This window comes from Heptranchias perlo, chromosome 20 (genome assembly GCF_035084215.1).
Source record: "Heptranchias perlo isolate sHepPer1 chromosome 20, sHepPer1.hap1, whole genome shotgun sequence".
NCBI lineage: Eukaryota > Metazoa > Chordata > Chondrichthyes > Hexanchiformes > Hexanchidae > Heptranchias > Heptranchias perlo.
This window is the reverse complement of record NC_090344.1, coordinates 30,644,985-30,666,650: the sequence shown is the minus strand read 5'-3', so window position 1 is coordinate 30,666,650 and position 21,666 is coordinate 30,644,985. Positions and strand designations below refer to the sequence as shown.

Here is a 21,666-nt window from a genome sequence, read left to right as displayed (position 1 = left end):
CACAAGTGACAGGTAATAACCATCTCCAACATGAGGAAGTGCAACCACCTCCTCTTGACATTTAATGGCATTACCATCGCTGACTCACCTACCTTCAATATCCAAGGGTTCGCCACTGACCAGAAAATGAACTGGACCAGCCGCATAAATGCCGTGGCTACGACAGCAGGTCAGAGGCTGTGTATTCTGTGGCGAGTGACTCACGTCCTGACTCCCAAAGCCTCTCCACCATCTACAAGGCACAAGTCAGGAGTGAGATAAATTACTATCTATTTGCCTAAAATGGGTGCAGCTGCAACAACACTCAACAATTTCGACACCATCCAGGAAAAATCAGCCTGCTGGATCGCCAGCACATCTACCACCTTAAACATCTGTTTTTATACTGAGTGTGATTTAGGATTTATTTCGATCTGTATTTGTTTCCAAAACAGGAAACCATGGCCCACGACTGGTTGGTGGGGAGAGCCGATGCTCCGGCCGGGTTGAAGTGCTACACGGAGACCAGTGGGGGACGGTTTGTGATATTTACTTTGGTTTAGAAGACGCCAGTGTGGTCTGTGAACACCTTCAGTGCGGGGCAGTAATCGCAACCCGGGGAGGAGCTCACTTTGGGGAGGGAAACGGCCCAGTGTGGAAGGAGAACTACAAGTGCAGAGGGAACGAGTCCCGATTGTGGGATTGTCCGGTTTCATCCTGGGAACAGTTTAAATGCTCACTTGACGCCGGTGTCATCTGCTCGGGTGAGTCCTCACAGTCTATTGAACTGACATACACCAACTGTTCTTCCCTCGAGTAGAGTCTCTCATCAGTGAATCTATTTCTACCATTCACTGATCCACCAGTTTTACTGATGAAGATCTCATGTTTTCATTCAGCAATGGACGTGTCCCCGATGGTTGATCAGTAGATTGGTTCATTATTGAACTACATCAGACCAAAGGGTTTCAGTCCAGCACATATTTCATTAATAAATGGCTCAACTTACTGTTTAATCTATACATGTGAATCCACTACGGATGACACCAAATTTAGGGCGGGGGGGGGCAGTTCATACTGAGGAAGAATACAACAAAATTGCAGAATGTTTTATTGTCCATTTAATTTCAATATCGATAAGTGTGAGGTGGTTCAGGTTTGGTCGAATAAATAGGCCACCGTACTGCTTGGAAAATAACAGTCTAAATGGCGCAGCGGTAATAAGGGGACTGTGGGCACAGATTCACAAATCATTAAAAGAAGCAACGCAGGGCAACAAAACAATAAAAAGTGCAAACAAAGTGCTGGATTTCATTTCCAGAGGAACAGAATTCGAAAGCAGAGAAGTTATGTGAAACTTAAACGTGACCTTGATTAGGCCATACTTGTAGTCCTGCGCACAGTTCTGGTCTCAACGTTGCAAAAAGGCTATAGAAGCACTGGACAAAGTGCAAATAAGATTCACAAGGATAATACCGGAACTGAACGTGTACAACTATCAGGAAAGACTGAACAGGCTTGGGCTCTTTTCCCGAGAGAAGATTGAGAGGTGACCTGATAGAGGTTTTCAAAATTATGAAGCGGTTCGATAGGGTAGAGGGGGAGGAGTTGTTTCCACTTGTGGGGAATATAAAACTAGGGGCCATAAATATAAGATAGTCACTAATAAATCAAATTGGGAATTCGGGAGAAGCGTCTTTACCCAGAGAATGGTTAGAATGTGGAAATCGCTGCCACAAGGAGTGGTTGAGGCGAATAGCACCGATGCATTTAATGGGAAGCTAGATAGATACACGAGGGAGAAAGGAATAGAAGGATATGTTCATAGGGTGACGTGAAGTAAGGAGAGGGGGTAGGGGGCTCGTGTGGAACAAAAACATCGGCATAGATCCGGGGAACAGAATGACTTGTTTCTGTGCTGAAAAACTTTATATAATCCTGTACAAAGTCCTACAAAACAGGTTCACGTTGCTATAGCACAGAAATCCTGTTGTCGTATTTTAAACCGTTACAAATGTTACCGACTTAAATGAATCAATCAACATAACATTCATCGCAATGATGAGATGTGCTTTATCCTGGAAACTCTCGGCGTTAATTCGGCAGCAGATAAATGTTTCCAGATGAGTTTATACCTGGTCTGCACGTTTCAGTATGTGTTATATAGAGAACAATGTAATGTTGAGTGAATGGATCCTCTCGTTCTCTCCTTTGGTTCACGATCACTCTTCTAGTGTCAGGAGCTTTATGTTTATTACAGCCCGTCATTTCCGATAATTGACTTCAGTACGTTGCTAAAATCAATAATTAGTTTGCAGGTTCCTATTGTTTGAACAGATTAATGTCCGGCGATGCGAGAGTAAAATTGTTTTGCAGCTTAGTTGAAATTACCGTTGAAATTGTAAAAATGTGGCTGGGAGGAACTTGTGCAACTGACCCGGTGAAATTCGTGTCTTTCTGGTCATTGGGGATCTCGGTCAGAAATACACCAGTGACCAAGTGACGGATTTACACAATGCACCTGTTATGCTCCAAATCAAACAGGGCCATGAATTTTTACAGAGTAGTGATCCAGGCAGCGCTGAAACTAACAATCATCCATTTACCTGTGTCTGGATTGTGTATCTACTTCCTGTAATATAGTATCGCTGTCATCAAACATTAGTCCTGGCAATCACCCGCCACCGATTCTCCTCATTTGGTGAGGGCCTGATTGTGGCAGCTCTGCCCCCTGGCACCGTAATCCATTTTTAAAAGGGCCTTTATACTGGCCTCAATGTCGAAGGATGAAATCCTATCACTAACTCGGAACCCGCTCCCTTTAAAAGGGAACCTGAGGGCAGTTAATAGCTATTATGACCATGTGAGCACTGTCTGAACCCGGCCTCAATATATTGGATGAGGCAAATTGCGAGTGGCCAGGAGTCATTTTCTGACCGAGCTCCTGCCATCGATCGCAGCACTTCAACCACCGCCGGCCTGGGCCGGTCGCCCTCTGATTTATCTTCCAATCTCTGGAGTAGCGGCTGGTATCTGCTCTGTATTTCTCTAGATTCTCTTCACCGAGATCAGGAGACGGCAGAAAGGATGTGCTCGCAACCCGCCTGTCGAATTGGGAGTTTCAGGTTATTCGCTGTTATTAATTTATTCTTCTCCAGATGAAGGTTGGCCGTCGAGACTGACAAATGGGAGAAACCGCTGTGACGGGCGAGTGGAGATTTACTCCAACGGCAGCTGGGGGCGAGTGCGGGATAATCTCTGGGATTTAAATGATGCCAATGTGGTCTGCAGACAGCTGGGCTGCGGCAATGCGATATCCGCTTATAAATCTTCAAAGTACGGAGAGGATGAAGGGCCCGTGTGGGTGAATGATGTCCAGTGTGAGGGACACGAGTCGCAGCTCCGAGACTGCAGCTCATTCACATTCAATCAGAGTCTGACTGACAGCGAGGATGTAGGCGTGCTTTGTTCAGGTGAGTGAATGCTTCACATTTACAGAACCAGAAAGGGGAAGGTCTAATCTGCTGAGGAAAGTGGTAATATCGGTGGAGAGAAAGAGGTGGACCGGCGGAGGGGCATAGACAGCTCAAACCACAGTCATCAATGGTGGGAGTAAGGGCGTGGGAGATGCAAAAGGGTCCAGAGTTGAAGGGATGCAGAGGAGGTAAAAAGGAAGGTCGATGAGGCTAGTGCGTTTGATGTAGTCTACATGGATTTTAGCAAGGCTTTTGACAAGGTCCCACATGGCAGATTAGTGCTAAAAGTAAAAGCTCATCTGACCTAAGGGAAAGTGGCAAATTGGATACAAAATTGGCTCAGTGGAGGGAAGCGAATGGTAAAGGTCGACAGGTGTATTTGTGATTTGATATCTGTTTCCAGTGGAGTCCGCATGGCTCAGTACTAAGTCCCTTGCTTTTTGTGGTATATAATAATGATTTAGACTAACATATAAGGGGCATGATTAAGAAGTTTGCAGATGATACAAAAATTGGCCGTTTGGTTGATAGGACGAGGAAAGCTGTAGGCTGCAGGCAGATATAAATGGACTGTTCAGGTGGGCAGAAAAGTGGCAAATCTGGAGAGGTGTGAGGTAATGCATTTGGGTAGGGCAAACAAGGCAAGAGAGTACACGATAAATGGGCGGATACTAAGAGGTAAAGAAGAATAAAGGGACTTTGGAGTGCCTGTCCACAGATCCCTGAAGGTAGCAGGACAGGTAGATAAGGTGGTTAATAAGGCATAGGGGATACTTTCCTTTATTAGCTGAGGCATGGAATATAAGAGCAGGGAAGTTCTCCTAGAACTGCATAAAACATTAGTTAGGCCACAGCTTGAGGACTGCGTACACCTCTGGTCACCAAATTACAGGAAAGATGTGACTGTACTACAGAAGGTACAGAGGAGATTTACGTAGAGGGTGCCAGGACTGGAGAATTTTAACTGTGAGGAAAGTAAGGATAAGCTGGGATTGTTTTCACTTGAACAGAATATGCTGAGGGGTCATTTAGTTGAGTGATGTTGTGAGAGGAAGGGTGGCGGTGTGATAGAGAGAGGGAGGGTGATGGTGTGATAGAGAGAGGGAGGATGATGGTGTGAGAGAGAGAGGGAGGGAGGGTGATTGTGTGAGAGAGAGAGAGATGAGCGAGATGGTGTGTGTGAGAGAGAGACACTGATGAGCGAGATGGTGTGTGTGAGAGAGAGAGAGTGATGAGCGAGATGGTGTGTGTGAGAGAGAGAGAGAGATGAGCGAGATGGTGTGTGTGAGAGGGAGAGAGATAAGCGAGATGGTGTGTGAGAGAGAGAGAGAGAGTGGTGAGCGAGATGGTGTGTGAGAGCGAGAGAGAGATGAGCGAGATGGTGTGTGTGTGAGAGAGAGAGTTGACGGAGATGATGTGCGAGAGAGAGAAAGATGAGCGAGATGGTGTGAGAAAGAGAGAGAGAGATGAGCGAGAGAGTGAAATTATGAGGGGCATAGATAGAGCGGACAGGAAGGACCCTTTTCCCTTAGCAGAGATTTCAATAACCAAGGGGCTTAGATTTGAAGTAATTGGTGTAAGGATTAGGGGGGAGCTGAGAAAAACCTCTTTTACCCAGTGGGTGGTGGGGGTCCGGAACTCACTAACTGAAAGGGTGATAGAGGCAGAAACCCTTATCACATTTAAAAAGTACTTGGATATGCACTTGAAGTGCAGTAACCTACAAGGCTTACGGACCAAGTGCTGGAAAGCAGCTCCTTTTGGACTGGCACAGACACGGTTGGCCGAATGGCCTCCTTCTGTGCCGTAATTTTTTCTATGTTTCTCTGTCTCGAAATGTTTCAGGGCTGGATTAGGTTGTAGACATAGGGAGGGACGAGGTCATGGAGCGGTTTAAGCCCAAGAAATTAAAGGGACAGTGACAGCGTGGATCCAAATTGGCTCAGGGACGGAAAGCAGAGTGCAGTGAGTGAACAGTTGTTTCTCACATTGAAGGGAAGTACACAGTGGGGTTACCCCGGGTCAGTATTAGGACCACTGCTCTTTTTGATATATATTAATGACCTGGATTTGGGTGTGAATGGTATAATCTCAAAGTTTGCAGATGACAAGAAACTCGGAAATGTAGCATACAACGTGAAGGTTAGGAACAGGCTTCAGGAGAACAAAGGCAGACTGGTGAAATGGGCAGACACATGGCGGATGGAATTTAATGCAATGAAGAGTGAAGTGATATATTTTGGTAGGAAGAACGAGCACTATAAATTAAATAGTGCAATTTTAAAGGGGGCGCAGGAACAGAGAGACCTGGGTGTGCACGTACACAAGTTGAGAAGACCGTTTTAAAAGTATATGGGATTGTTAGCTTTATAATGGAGGTATAGAAGACAAAAGCAAGGAATTTATGCTAAACCTTTATAAAACACTGATTACCACACTTTAGAAATAATGTTAAGGCATTAGAGAGAGTGTTGAGGAGAGATTTACCAGAATCGTATCAGGAATGAGTGAGTTCAGTTATGTGGAGAGATTGGAGAAGCTGGGGTTGCTCTCCTTGGAACAGAGAAGGTTAAGAGGAGATTTGATGGAGGTGTTCAAGATATGAACGATTTTAATAGAATAAATAAGGAGAAACTGATTCCAGTGGCAGAAGGGTCGGTAACCAGACGATACAGATTTAACGTGATTTGCAAAGGAAATAGAGACGACGTGAGGAGACATTTTTTTAATTCAGTGAGTTGTAATGATTTGAAATGCACTGCCTGAAAGGGTGGTGGAATCAGATTCAACAGTAACTTTCAAAAGGGAATTGGATAAATACTTGAAGGGAAAAAATTACAGTCCTATGGTGAAAGAGCAGGGGCACGGGACTAATTGGATAGTTCTTTCAAAGAGTCGGAACAGGCTCGATGAGCCGAACGGCCTCGTTCTGTGCTGTGCCATATTTTGATAGTCTGAGGATGAGAATATAACACAGGAGGCATTTACCAGAAACCAGTGTAGGCCAGTGAGAACATGGCTGTTGGTGAGTGGGACTTGGTGCGGGTTAAGGTATGGGCAGCAGTGCTTTGGATGAGATGAAGGTTATCCAAGGTGGAATATGGAAGGCCTGGCCGGGACAGCGTTGGAATATTCGGTACTGGAGCCAGCAAAGGCATTGATGAGCGTTTCAGCAGCAGACAGGCTGAGGCAGGAGCGGAGGTGTGCGATGTTGCAGAGGTGATCTTTTTGACAGAGAGCATATGTGATTGGAAGCTGAGCCCAGGGGTCAAATGCAATGCCGAAGTTGCAAATATGTTCCATTATACAGTATGTAGGCGCAGACAGATGTTCTGGGGCTGTACTGGTGAGTTCAAGTATGTCGTATATAGGTGCAGTGAGATGTTGTGGGGTTGTACTAGTGTAAGTCCATTATGCCGTAAGTAAGTGCACACAGATGTTCTGATGTTGTACTGGTGTAAGTGTTCTTATGAAGTAATAAAGGATGACAGATGTTTGGGGATTATATGGTTTAAGTTCAATTATCAAGTATGCAAGTGTACACAGCTGTTCTGGGGTTGTACGGGTGCATGTTGCATTATACAGTATGTAAGTGTAGACCGGTGTTCTCGGATTGTGCTGATGTTAATTATATTATGCAGTATCTAAGTACAGGCAGATGTTCCGGTGTTGTACTGGTGTTGGTTGCATCGTGCAGTATATAATTGTAGATAGCTATTTTGGGTTCTGCTGGTGTGAATTGCAGTATGCAAATGTAGGCAGATGTTTTGGTTCGTACTGCTGTATCTTCCATTATGCGGTATTTTGGTGGAGACAGATGCCTTGGGGTTGTACTGGTGTAAGTTGCATTATGCAGTATGTAAGCATAGGCAGGTGTTCTGGGGTATTCCTTCATTTACCTATCAAAGGGCATTAAAATCCATCAGAATTTTTTTCTTCGCTGAAGAAGCAGTGGTTGGATTGAGTGATAAGATTAATATGTACAATGCTCCCGTATTGTCCAACAGAACACATGCAGATAAGATTGTCTGACGGTGGAAGTCCATGTGCTGGGCGAGTGGAGGTTTATTACAATGGGACCTGGGGCTCAGTTTGTGATGATTCCTGGGATTTGGCCGACGCTGACGTGGTTTGCAGACAGCTGGGTTGTGGAAATGCGTTGGAGGCGGCACTTCCTGCTTCGTGTGGACAAGGCCCAGGCCTAGTTTGGTTGGATGAACTGAACTGTTCGGGTAAGGAATCGTTTCTCTGGGACTGTCACTCAGCACCGTGGGGTCAACACGACTGTGCTCATAAAGAAGACGTGAGGGTGGTGTGTTCAGGTAAGGGCGCTTTCAATCTGCTCATTTTCTGCAGTGTTATACGTGAAGCCTCAATCGGGAGATTTCTGAAATAATTACCGACAACCAGAGAAAACAACCGGTAAAACATGTGGTGGGCAGTGTGAACACACAACGAGTTATTTTATGTTTCATTGACAGAGCACAAAGAGATGCGGCTGGTGAATGGACAGCATCGCTGTGAAGGGAGAGTGGAAGTGTTCTACAATGGGACCTGGGGAACAGTTTGCTCGGAAAATCTGGACCCAAAGGATGCAGAAGTGATCTGCAAACAGTTACAGTGCGGCCCTATCACATCTGTTCAGTATAACACTCGGTTATTCGGAGAGGGATCCGGGCCCATTTGGCTCGATGAGATGGAGTGTAAATCACACGAGTCGTTCCTTTGGCAGTGTCAGTCTGACCCGTGGGGTGAACACAACTGTAATCACAGGGAGGATGCAGGTGTTGTTTGTTCAGGTAACACAACGAACCTCTCAATGCGCGGGCGTCATTTCAAACATTGGTGTCTAATACCGTCAGCATGTTTCTCTTCTCAACAGATGTCAAATTGCCGGAGAGATCCCACAGTTCAAGTATCTGCGTTCGAGACTCTGGTTCTAAAGATGGACATTTACCAGGTGCTTCCTGCTCTTCATACCAAATATCTGACTTGTATTCTTGGCATTTACCAAATAAATATGACATTATTCTCTTTGCCAGACCTGGGACAACCTGTGAGGCTGGTTGGCGGTAACACCAACTGCTCCGGGAGAGTGGAGATATTGTCCAATAACGGCTGGGGCACGGTGTGTGATGACTCCTGGGATATGGCCGATGCCAATGTTGTCTGCAGACAGCTGCGCTGCGGCCCCGCTCTACAGGCCGCAGGAGGGGCCGCATTTGCCCGTGGTGACGGTGTTATCTGGCTGGATGATGTGAAGTGCACTGGAAGTGAATCCTTTCTGTCCGACTGTCGTTCCTCACCGCCAGGTCAACATGACTGTGATCACAAGGAAGATGCCAGTGTGATTTGTTCCGGTAAGGTTCGCAGCCGGATTTTCCTCGTTTTGTGAAAATGACTCATTGATTTCGTAAATTAGGAACAACTTTTATCTTCAATGTAAAATTCCTAATATTTTAAGTTCATGTCTTGTTTGTACAATATATTCCACAGGGCCCGATTTGCCCCCTACTGCTTCTCCGTCCACATCTGCAGGTATTTATCACGAGTATCAGTTTTAGCATTCGCATTAATATTTTATTTTACTGTATTATTACTATTATGGTCACCAATATCATTCTTGATTCAGGAATTGTGCCGTTAGATTAGACATTTCCTAATATTACTCCATTGTTTAAGAAGGGTGGGAGAGAAAAAACAAGTCTACAGTTTAACGTCAGTTGTGCAGACTAGAATGTGTATTAAGCATAGAGTGACTTGAACAAATATGAGCTGTTCAGGGGGATTCAGCTTGGCTTTGTTCAGGGTAAGTCATGTCTGAATATTCTAGCTGATTTTAGAGGAGGTCACTAATAAGGTGGGTAATCGAGCGTTTTTTTTTATTCATTCATGGGATGTGGGCATCGCTGGCAAGGCCAGCATTTATTTCCCATCTCTCATGGCCCTTGATAAGTTGGTGGCGAGCGGACTCCTTGAACCGCTGCAATCCGTGAGGTGAAGGTTCTCCCACGGCACTGTTAGGTAGGGAGTTCCAGGATTTGGACCCAGCGACGATGAAGGAACTACAATATATTTCCATGTCAGGATGGTGTTTGACTTGGAGGGGAACTTGCAGGTTGTGTTGTTCCCATGTGCCTGCAGCCCTTGTCTTTCTAGGGGGTAGAGGTCGTTGGTTTGGGAGGTGGTATCGAAGAAGCCTTGGCGAGTTGCTGCAGTGCATCCTGTGGATGGTACACACTGCATCCACTGTGTGCCGATGGTGGAGGGAGTGAAGATAGTGGATGAAGTGCCAATCAAACGGGCTGCGTTGTCCTGGGTTGTGTCGAGATTCTTAAGTGTAATTGGAGCTGCACTCATCCAGGCAAGTGGAGGTTATTCCATCACACTCTTGACTTGTGCCTTTTAAATGGCGGAAAGGATTTGTGGAGTCAGGAGGTGAGTCACTTGCCGCAGAATACCCAGCTTCTGACCTACTCTTGTACCCACATTATTTACGTGGCTGCTCCAGTTAATTTCTGGTCAATGGTGAACCCCAGGACGTTGATGGTGGGTAATTCAGCGATGGTAATGCTGTTGAATGTAAAGAAGTGGTGATTGGACTCTCTCTTGTTGGAGATGGCCATTGCCTGGCCCTCGTCTGGCTCTTATGGACACTATGGATGTCCTCTAGTGCACTCCCAGAAGGCATCAGATAAGTTTCACACAAGAGACTCGTAGGGAAAATGAGAATGCACGGAATTGCAGGTAGCGTTTAGACTTGGGTTGGAAATTGGTTGGGAGGAAGAAGACAGGGAGTGGGGTTAAAGGTTCATAATCTGATTGATGGAATGTGACAAGCGGTGCTCCCCAGGGATATGTTCTGGGGCCTCAAACTTTCACCATGTGTATTAATGACTTGGATGACGGAACAGAGAGTTGTATATCCAAGTTTGCAGATGACACCCAATTAATCGGGACAGTAAATTGTGGGAGCGGGAAGTTGCAAAGGAACATAGATAGGTTAAATGAGTGTGCAGAACTATAGAAAATAGAGTTTAGTGTGGGCAAGCATGAGGTCATCCACTTTGGGCCCAAGAAAGATAAATCGGAGCATTTTCTAAATGGTAGACAAAACATTAAATGCCAGCGGACAGGTACAAAAAGTAATTGGCCTAATTCTCAATGTGTCTCAAATACAGAGCGGAACAAGTTAAGCTTCAGTTGTATATAAACTTCGTCAGAACGCATCTGGGATACTGTGTTCAGATTTGGACACCACAACTCAAAAAGAATATATTGACCTTGGAGGGAGTCTGGCGCAGATTCACCAGATTAATTCCGGAGCTGAGAGGGTTAAATTATGAGGACATGTTGCATGGACTCGGCTTGTATTCCCTTCAGCATAGAAGATTGAAGTGTGATCTGATCGAGGTGTTTCAAATGTTGAAAGGAATTGATAGGGTAGATAGGGAGAAACTATTTTGTTTGATGGTGGAATCAAGAACAAGGGGACATAATCTTAAAATTAGGTCGAGGTCATTCAGGAGCGAAATCAGGAAGCAATTTTTTCACACAAATTGTCGCAAATATCTGGAATTCTATCCCTCAAAATGCGATGGTTGCAAGGTTACTTGGAGCTTTCAATCCTGAGATAGATAGATTTCTGTTGGTTAAGGGTAGCAAGGGATATGGAGCATATACGGTAACTGGAGTTGAGGTACAGGTCACCTATGATCTTATTGAATGGCTGAGTAGGCTCGAGGGGCTGAATGGTGTAGTCCTGTTCCGAATGTTTCCATGCTCCTATACTTATTATTATTCTCATTCTTATTAATAATAACACTTTATTGTTACTTTTGATCATTTCTGAAGTTCATGTGACTAGCTTCAAAATGACTGGAACGCTTTTTCCTTCCCGAGTATTTGAAAGAGATCGGTTTAAAGCCCGTTAATCCCCGGTCTCTGACTATACTTGAACTGTCCTGTACTCAGCAGGTACATGGGAGGCGGGGCTGGGACTCGGTCTCTATAATTCTGACCCGCTCATACTTTTCTCTGGTACAATGTGCACCATAGTTATTGGGGAATGTTTAGCGCGACTCATTGCGCATGAGCAGTGCATTCAATTAATAAACATTTATTGTAAACTTTTTAATACACAACGCGGACTGTGGCTGTAATACATCTTTCTGTAATCTTATGATTAAGGACAGGGAGGTAAAGGCACATCCATCCCTGTTGTCGTCTGCATAACCCTTGGAGTCCTTCTAATCTGTGAGTTGATCGCACTGATGGTGATAATACAGAGAAAGTCAACAAGAAGAGGTAAGGCTCAAATCCTCCCGCTGAACGAACACTGGATCTCGGATATTGTTTCATATCCTGGCGGGACTCCAGTACATTGTACTTTTCCATAGAGAGAGTCTCACGTGGTATTGTCAGAAAGAAATCTTAATCCGCTTTTGGCGATTTGTTCCGTTCAATGTGCTGCCCGAATTAGTAAAATATGACATTTAAACGGTGAATTATTTGAAAGATAGAAACATGGAAAATTTACGGCACAGAATGAGGCCATTCGACCCATCGTATCTGTGCCGGTCGAAATAGAGCTACCCAGCCTAATCTCACTTTCCAGCACTTGGTCCATAGCATTGTAGGTTACAGCATTTCAATTGCATATCCAAGTACTTTTTAAATCCCCTCTAATCCTTCTACGAATTGCGTTAAATCTATGCCCCCTGGTTATTGACCTCTCTGCTGGGAAAATAGGTCCTTCCTGTCCACTCTATCTAGGTCACTCATAATTGGATACACTTCAATTAAATCACCCCTCAGCCTCCTCTGTTCCAAAAAAACCCCCAGCCGATCCAATCTTGCCTCATAGCTAAAATTCTCCACTCCTGGCAACATTCTTTTAAATCTCCTCTGCACCCTCTCTATTGCAATCGCATATTTCCTGTAATGTGGTAACCAGAACTGTACGCAGTACTCAGCTGTGGCCGAACTCGTGTTTTATACAGTTTCAGCATAACCTCCCTGCTCTTATATTCTATGCCGCGACTAATAAAGGAAAATATTCCGTAAGCCGTCTTAACCACCTTGTCTACCAGTTGTGCTACCTTCAGGGATCTGTGGACATGCACTCCAAGGTTCCAAGGTCCCAATCTACCTCTACACCTCAGTATCCTCCCATTTATTGTGTATTCCCTTGCCTTGTTTGCCCTCCACAAGTGCATTGCCCCACACTTCTCCGGATTGAATCCATTTGCCACTTTTCTGCCCACCTGACGAGACCATTGATATCTTCCTGCAGTCTACAGCGTTCCTCCTCAATATCATGGCCATTTTTTGTATCAGCTGCAAAGTTCTTTATCATGCCCCCCCTACATTTAAATGTAAATGATTAATATTTAACACAAAAAACATGGTCCCAGTACTGAGCCCTGCGGAACCTCACTAAAAACAGACTTTCAGTCAAAAAAACACCCGTCGACCATTACCCTTTGCTTCCTGCCACTGAGCCAATTTTGAATCCAATTTGCCACTTTCCCTTGGATCCCATGGGCTTTTACTTTTTTGAACAGTCTGCCATTTGGGACCTTGTCAAAAGCCTTGCTAAAATCCATGTAGACTACATCAAACGTGCTACCATCATCGACCCTCCTTGTTACCACCTCAAAAAATTCAATCAAGTTAGTCAGGCACGACCTTCCCTTAAGTGTCCACATTCACCGTCCCAGGATGTCAGCCGGTAAATGAGATTCCAGAAAAATTTACTTGTTGCAACAATGGAACAGAAAGTTTAATTGGACTGTTTTGGGCTGTGCTTTCAGTTATTTATTTGACTATTATTCTTCCCTGATCCATTGGGTATCCGTTCCACCCCTTCAATTTCTGGGGTCCGGAAGTCCAATCTTGAAATCTCTGACCAGCTTCTGTCCGTCATTTTGAGAGGTGACTTTCTGCTTTCGCCAGTGATTATTCTACATCCCAGCACAACTATTCCACTCACATCTCACCCACCCAACACACTCCTGCTCTCTGTTCACAGCAAGTCACTTCTCATACTGACTGAACAGGCCAAGAAACCATGACCTCCTTAGTCGGTCCTCCATACTGATACTGTCCACACACACGTGTACACGGGGGCATGCGCACATGGGGGCATGCGCACACACGTCGGCATGCGCACACACATAGACATATATATATATATATATATATATGGAGAGAGACGCAGAGAGAGATATAGACGAACAGAGAAAGAGAGAGAGACAGACACACGTCTGCGTACCCGTGATGCATTCAGATAGATATACATACATAAACACGTGCACAAAAGCATGCATGCAGACGTGCATGCAGAAACATGTATTCATGCACAAACACGCACAAACATGCACATATGCAGATATACAAGCACAAACATGCATACATGCACAAACACACACAGACACGCACATATGCACATATAGACGCACAAAGATGCATACATGCACAAACACTCACAAACATGTATACATGCACAAGCACGCACAAACACGCACACATGCAGACACGCATGCACAAACACGTATACATGCATAAACATGCACACATATACAAACACGTATACATATTCAAACATATGTACATGCAGACATACATATACAAACACAAAAACATGCACATATACAAACAGATATGCATATACAAACACATGTACATATAGATACACATATACAAACAGATATGCATGCAGATATATATATATATATATATATATATATATATATATATATATATATACAAAAATATATACATAATACACAAACGTATGCATACAGATATACAGATACAAACACGTATACGTGTAGATGTACATATACAAACACGTCTACAGGTAGATATATAAATAGACACGTGTGCATACAGACACATTGACAAGCACGTATACATGCAGATATACATATACAAACATAAATACATATTCAAACAGATATACATATTCAAACACGTATCCACATAGATATATATATATATATATCTGTTTTATATGTATATCTATCTGTATACGTATTTGTTTATGTGTGTGCATATATGCTTATTTGAATATGTATATCTATATGTATACGTGTTTGTATATGTATACGTTTTTGCATATATATATATATATATATATATATATATATATATATAAATATATATATATATCTGCATGTTTACGTGTCTGTATATGTATATCTATGTGCATACGAGTTTGAATATGTATATCTGTTTGCATATGTATATCTGCATGTATACGTGTTTGTATACGTATATCTATATCTACACGTGATTGTCTATGTTTATCTATATGCAACGTGATATATATATATATATACAAACACGCATGCTTATAGATGTACATGTACTAACACGTATACATGTAGATATACATATAAAACACGTGTACATGCAGATATACATATACAAATACATATGCGCATATGTACACATATACAAACATGTATACACGCAAACATACGTATGCAACACGTAAACATGCCCAAATACGTATAGAGCACGTTTACGTACACAATTTGTGTAAACGCACACAAGTGTACAGCATGTGTACACACACATACGTACACAGCACGTATACACGCTCACATACGTATACAAGCACGTATACATGCACACACACGTTTACAAACAACTATACACGCAAATAAACGTACACAAACACGTATACACGCATAAATACACATACAAACACGTATACACGCACGCATGCCGATACAAACATGTGTACAGATAGATATAACTATACAAACAGCTACTATATAAAAGCAGGTATACATATAGATTTACATATACAGACACGTATAACCACGCAAATTCTTATAGTATAGATAGACATATACAAACATATTTCCAAGTGACATATGTGTACATAGAGATATACATATACGAACACATACATGCAGACATACATATACAAACAGCTATACATTTACAAACACGTAGACATATAGATGTATATATACAAGCACACATGCACGCACACACATATATATACACACACACACACAAACACACACACCACATGGACAACAAAAAGAACTTGAAATTAAATATCACCTTTAAGGTAGTAAATCGTCCCAAGGCGATGCACAGGAGCGTAATCAGGCAAAATGTGATACCAAGCGACATAAGGAGATATTAGGACTGGGGACCAAAAGCTTGGTCAAAGAGGCAGGCTTTCAGCAGCGTCCTAAAGAAAGAGAGAGAAGTAGAGAGGCGGAGTGGTTTAGGGAGGGAACTCCAGAGTTTTTGGCCTAGCCAGCCTTAGGCACTTCTACCACTCGTCTATGTACACTCATGCACACACATTCGTTCATATACACTCACACGCCCATACACACAGATCCGTTTATATACTCATATACAGACACATTCATACATACGTACGCTTGTTCATACTCACACATATATACACACACATTCATACAAATGCACACTTGTTGATACTCAAACACACACATAACAAACATTCATACACTCATACAGGCACGTACGTATACTCAAACCCACGTGCGCATGCATGCACACACGAAAATCCCTTCCCTGTCCACACTACCTGCCTTTGTTCCTTGACGACCAGCTTCTCTGTGATTTGGATTTATTCGCACACAAATTAGTGGTAAATGTGCGTGGAATGAAACAAAATGTTAATCTCCCCGCCCTCCCTCCAACAGGTGCTGTCACTCGCGGCAGGGGTTCGCCTGCTGGTTTGTACCAAGCAATTTATGAAGAGATTGAGAATATTCCACCCGGCGAGGATTCCACTCAGCTCCGTGGATCAGGTCTGTACTTTTCCTTTGATACGAATCTTTACTGGATAGGCTCCGCTTTCCTTAAATATCCATTTTAATTGTAACTGTTCTGACTGAAAACGATCAGCAGTCTGTTCACTGTTCCCATGTGAGATATTGTTATCACAGTGAGAGAGTCTCTGTGTCCGTGTGTATAGTAACAACAGGAATGAGTTTGGGAAGATTCCCTCTGGGCCTTTCATTGTTCCCATGTGAAGAATTCCTAACACAGTGAGACCGTCTCTGTGTCCTTGTGTATAATGATCCCAGTATTGGCTTTGGGAAGATTCCCATTGTTCTGATATCTGAGAGCTTCTTTACTAACGGGCTTTACTCTGTATTATTGTTTCTTCTCTGATATGTGAGATATTATCGAGACTACCGGACGATAATTTGTATTAATGTGTCTGCTCTGTTCTGTGTAACAGAATCGGTATTATCGGGCTGCCCAGTTTGTTTCTTATTCATTAACGGGATGTGGGTATAACTGGTAGCGACGGCATTCATTGTCCATCCCTAGTTATCCTGAGAAGGTGGTGGTAGGCCATCTGTTTGAATCACCACAGTCCGTGTGGTGAAGGTGTTCTGGGTCCATTTATTGTCGATCTCTAGTTCTCCTGAGAAGATGGTGATCGGTCTTCCCCTTGTAACAAATTCCAGGACATTAACACAGGGACGTTGAAGGTTTGATATTATTTGTTCCGGTTTCCCAATCAATCTCTCCAATAACCATCCATGTTTTGTGTTTCACAGTTTCCAGTTCCATTGACTCCCTCAATAATATCGAATATTACACCAGTTTGGGTGTCAATGATCCGGGATCAGAAGATTATGAAGGGATCTCCTCCAGTGATCAGGGTGGGTACATTTTCACTTCCCACGATCTCTTTGATGTGTTCATGATCTCTACTGTCGAAAACCAAGAACTGAAGACATCAGAGTTATTCAAAGTAAATTGACACTGCCAATGACCCGCGGTTCTGGAGAGGGATTTTAGTTACAAAAGATTGCAAAAATACTTTGGATTTGAAGCAAATGTATCCTGTTTGTACCCAGTAGTATCATGGAATGAAAAATTCCGTTGAATGTATTTCCTCACATTTCTCTATGGAATGTGAAATGTGTGCGCTGGTTGGGTGGGTGATTCAGTGCGATATTACAGGACCCTCCCGTTCTCTGGTTTAAATCCCAGACGCTTTGGTCTCATTAACGTCTCCGCTGTCTGCGTATTGAGGCTGCATTATTTTAAACCGAATTGAGACAAACTCGGTCCATATGTCAATGACCACAGGTAACAGCACAAAATCAGTTCTAGTGCAGGTCAGTTTGCGCTCAGTGAAATAATAGGGGTGGGAGTGTGGGAGAAGAGGATCCGTCACTCTGATATTACTGGGATGGGAGAAGTGGATCCGTCACTCTGATATTACTGGGAGTGTGGGGGAAGTGGATCCGTCACTCTGATATTACTGGGAGTGTAGGGGAAGTGGATCCGTCACTCTGATATTACTGGGAGTGTAGTGGAAGTGGATCCGTCACTCTGATATTACTGGGAGAGTGGGGGAAGTGGATCCGTCACTCTGATATTACTGGGAGTGCAGGGGAAGTGGATCCGTCACTCTGGTATTACTGGGAGTGTGCGGAGAAGTGGATCCGTCACTCTGATATTCCTGGAATGTGGGAAAATGGGTCTGTCACATTGATTTCCTTGGGAATGCGGTTCCTAACTGGGCTTAATGTAATTCACGAGAACAATTGCATCTTCAAGTTCTGTGAAAAATGAATTCAGCAATTCAGCAGATTTCAAATAATTATACAATCTTCAGTTGAGTTGTAAAAGTTGCAACAGAGTGTGTTCTCAGCACGCGAACGAGTGTTCTTCCAGACACGTTGAATCGATAGGCTCAATTATATCAATATGTTATCAGATTTATAATAGTCGATTTTATAAACAGAAAATGACTCTGAATCCATTAGCATTCTGATTATAATGACATTCAATCTAATTCAAATCGCAGATTTTAAAAGTTACATCTGCACGTACGGCCTGTCAATTTACTTCGATGACAAATTCCGATGTTCACATTTACAGCGGAAACTGGCGGTGTGAACGGTCACACTGTAATTACACCGTCCCACCAGTGACGGCTCTGTAGTTGATTCACTGGACGGGAGAAGCAATTCCAGCCTGACAGGTGGACACTGGAAGCTTCTGTTAGAAATTTGGACAAAGGAATTTATAATGTACATTCAACATATCAGGAGAGGATGTGTGAGTTTTAAACGGAGACTAAACTACCTTTGCACATCATGATCCAATAATTACCCTCCCTCTCACCCCACTTCACCTGAAAAATACAATTGCTCCACTGTCCCTCCCTGCAAGTCCCAGGGAGATTGACTGATAATAATATAATTCTAAGTTCCGAGTTCTATCATTTGGTTTCAGTGAGAATCATTATTTCCTCCCAGGTTCGGTTCCGGGCGATTATGACGATGTTGAACCTGGAGCCATTGACACGCAGGGCGGTCACTTCCCGCTGGAAAGTGACCCTGATGATCCGCCCACACTCACAAGAGCCGGCGGTGATCTCTGCACTCTCGGTGAGTTCAATCTCTGATGTTCCTGAATTCACCAGCCCCCTCTGTAGGAATGTACTGACGTATTGATGTATTGGCGCTGTTTTGAATTCCATTCCAATCGGCGGTGACACAAATATATAGCATACAGATATACACTGCAGTTTCAATCATAATATTAATACTCAATCTGTCTCTCCCCACATCATACAGCTCTCAAACCCGCACTGAGTCCCATCATTAATCCATAATCTCTCTCCCCACAGTATACAGCTCTCAGACCCGCACTGAACCCGCTTTCAATCCCATCATTAATCCATAATCTCTCTCTCCCCACAGTATACAGCTCTCAGACCCGCACTGATCCCGGTTTCAATCCCATCATTAATCCATAATCTCTCTCTCCCCACAGTATACAGCTCTCAGACCCGCACTGAGCCCGGTTTCCCTGTCCCTTTCATTCACGGAAAAAATGACGATGTTGTCCATGACTCGGACGCAGCCCCGGACATTTGGCCACCGATGGACAGTGAGATTGTGGCTTAAAATAGTATAAGTTCTACATCAAATCGGTAAGAGCAGCGTTTTATTGTTTGTTCAATTGTTTGTGTCCCAGTGCTAGGAGAGAGTCCAGTCCCGGGTGATATTGATTATTGCACATATTAACCAAGGACTGCAGTTGTTTCTATCCCTGATATCCCAGTGCTGGGGGAGTGTCCAGTCCCGTGTGATATCCATTCTGTTATAATGTCGAGTGTGTTCTGCGGTTGGTAATGGAAAATATCAGAGAAAATATGCTGTGTCTTTACTATTTAAATAAAAGGCCCTTTAATAAGGTTGTATTTAATTATATTTTCTGATTGTGGGGAATGTGTTTTCTACAGTTTATAATTCTATAATTATAAAAGAGAACAAGCTGCATCGTTATTATTGAAATAAAAGTTCCCTTTATACCAACCATATTCTGTCTATCGTATGATAGGGGGGAATGTGTTTCGTGCAGCTCGTTGACGTGACATATCAGAGAGAATATTCTGAGTATTTACTAGTGAAGAAAGACTACATTTGATTCTATGGTGTGTTGGTGGGAATTGTTTTCACCGTTCTCTCTCTCTCTCTCTCTTTCTCTCTTTCCCTCTCTCTCAATGTGTTTTTTCCCTTCCAGAAAAAAGTCAACGTTAAATCCAGGATGTGATGTCCCGAGACGTGACAGAGACTGGCACGAAATATTCTGTGTGAAATCTGAGAGAATGTCCATTAACTTTTCCAACAGCGTGAAGACGCTGAATGTGCTTTTCATCACAATATAAACATCACTTTATTTTAATCGATCACCATGTCACTTTGTGTTGAAATAACTGGATTTGTTTTTTCTCCATATTCTGTCTGAAAGTGTATGTGTTCTGTGTAATTAACAAATGTAAAACGGAAAGAATGTATTTCGGATAATTTCTCAGTCTGTTAATACTGTATATACGCGGATCCTGTAATAGCGATTAAGAAGCTGTGTTGATTAATTATGAGTTTACAGGATCTTCATTTTGTGATCGCTTCACTTTTTCATATCTCTTCATTGCAGGAGGTTCAGAACCCGCAGGAGATCCAATGAATGGTCTGCCTGTTTTATATCCATTTATTGTAACTGTCCATCCACCAATACAAAAACTGGAACAACAGATGTTTTCCCACCTTATACTCGATGTACAGAGACTGCTGCAGTCTCATAACATAAGTGGTGATGTACAATGTAAATAGCATTCAATAATAAAATACATGTATTAAATATTTTAGTTGGAATTTTTGCCTTTATCGCTTTTTCTTTGAATATATTAAACACGTTATCATAGTGTCATGGTGTGGCACAGCACAGAAGGAGGCTATTCGGCCCATCGTACTGGTTCCGGCTCTTTGACAGAGCGATCCAATTAGCCCCACTCCTCTGCTCTTTACCCATAGCCCTATCTGTTTTTCCTTTTGAATTCCCTTATGAAATTTATTATTGAATCTGTTTCTACACCCATTCAGGCACTGCATTCATTACTCCCTGCGTAAAAAAGTAATTCCTCATGTCGCCTCTGGTTCTTTTGCCAATCACCTTAAATCTGTGCGCTCTGGTCACCGCCCCTTCTGTTACTGGAAACAGTTTCTCCTTAATTACTCTGTCAATACCGTTCATGATTTTGAACACCACTATCAAATCTCCACTTAACCTTCTCTGTTCCAAGGAGAACAACCCCAGCTTCTCCAGTCTCTCCAAATAACTGAAATCTCTGATCCCTGTGAGCATTCTTGTAAATCTCTTCCCTAACCCTAACTCTAACCCCTTCTGAGGCCTTGACATTCGTCCTAAAGTGAGGTGCCCAAAATTTATCAGAATACTCCAGCTGAGGCCTAACCAAGTTATTAAGGTTTTATAAAGGTTTAGCATAACTTCCTTGATTTTGTACTCTATGCCTCTATTAATAATGCCAAGGATCCTATGCGTTTTTAACAGCCTTTTCCACTTTACTGTCACCTTCAAAGATTTGTGCTCATACACCCCCGGGTCTCTCTGTTCCTGTACTCCCTTTAAAATTGTACCATTTAATTTATATTGCTTCTCCTCGTTGTTCCGACAAAAATGTATCAGTTCAGATTTCTCTGCGTTAAATTTCATCTGCCATGTGTCTGCTCATTTCACCAGTCTGTCCATGTCCTCCTGATGTCTGTTACTATCGTGCACATTGTTTACTACATTTTCGAGTTTCGAGTCATCTGCAAATTTTGAAATCATGCCCTCTATACCCAAATGCACGTCATTAATATATATTAAAATA

General features: G+C 43.0%; 1 protein-coding gene across 1 annotated transcript in view; it reads left to right on the top strand.

The window, feature by feature from the left end:
- The window catches only part of LOC137336012 (deleted in malignant brain tumors 1 protein-like), a 43,170-nt gene extending 22,523 nt beyond the window's left edge, over window positions 1-20,647 (top strand). Inside the window, exons 5-17 of the mRNA XM_068001516.1 lie at window positions 435-743; window positions 3,138-3,452; window positions 7,463-7,777; window positions 7,937-8,254; window positions 8,338-8,415; window positions 8,498-8,815; window positions 8,952-8,993; window positions 11,646-11,762; window positions 16,157-16,264; window positions 17,027-17,131; window positions 18,743-18,874; window positions 19,263-19,422; window positions 20,016-20,647. Of these exons, the coding sequence (XP_067857617.1) occupies window positions 435-743; window positions 3,138-3,452; window positions 7,463-7,777; window positions 7,937-8,254; window positions 8,338-8,415; window positions 8,498-8,815; window positions 8,952-8,993; window positions 11,646-11,762; window positions 16,157-16,264; window positions 17,027-17,131; window positions 18,743-18,874; window positions 19,263-19,396 (2,291 nt within the window). The 3' untranslated portion in view covers window positions 19,397-19,422; window positions 20,016-20,647. The remainder of the gene's footprint in view (window positions 1-434; window positions 744-3,137; window positions 3,453-7,462; window positions 7,778-7,936; window positions 8,255-8,337; window positions 8,416-8,497; window positions 8,816-8,951; window positions 8,994-11,645; window positions 11,763-16,156; window positions 16,265-17,026; window positions 17,132-18,742; window positions 18,875-19,262; window positions 19,423-20,015) is intronic.
- The last annotated feature ends 1,019 nt before the right edge of the window (window positions 20,648-21,666 follow it).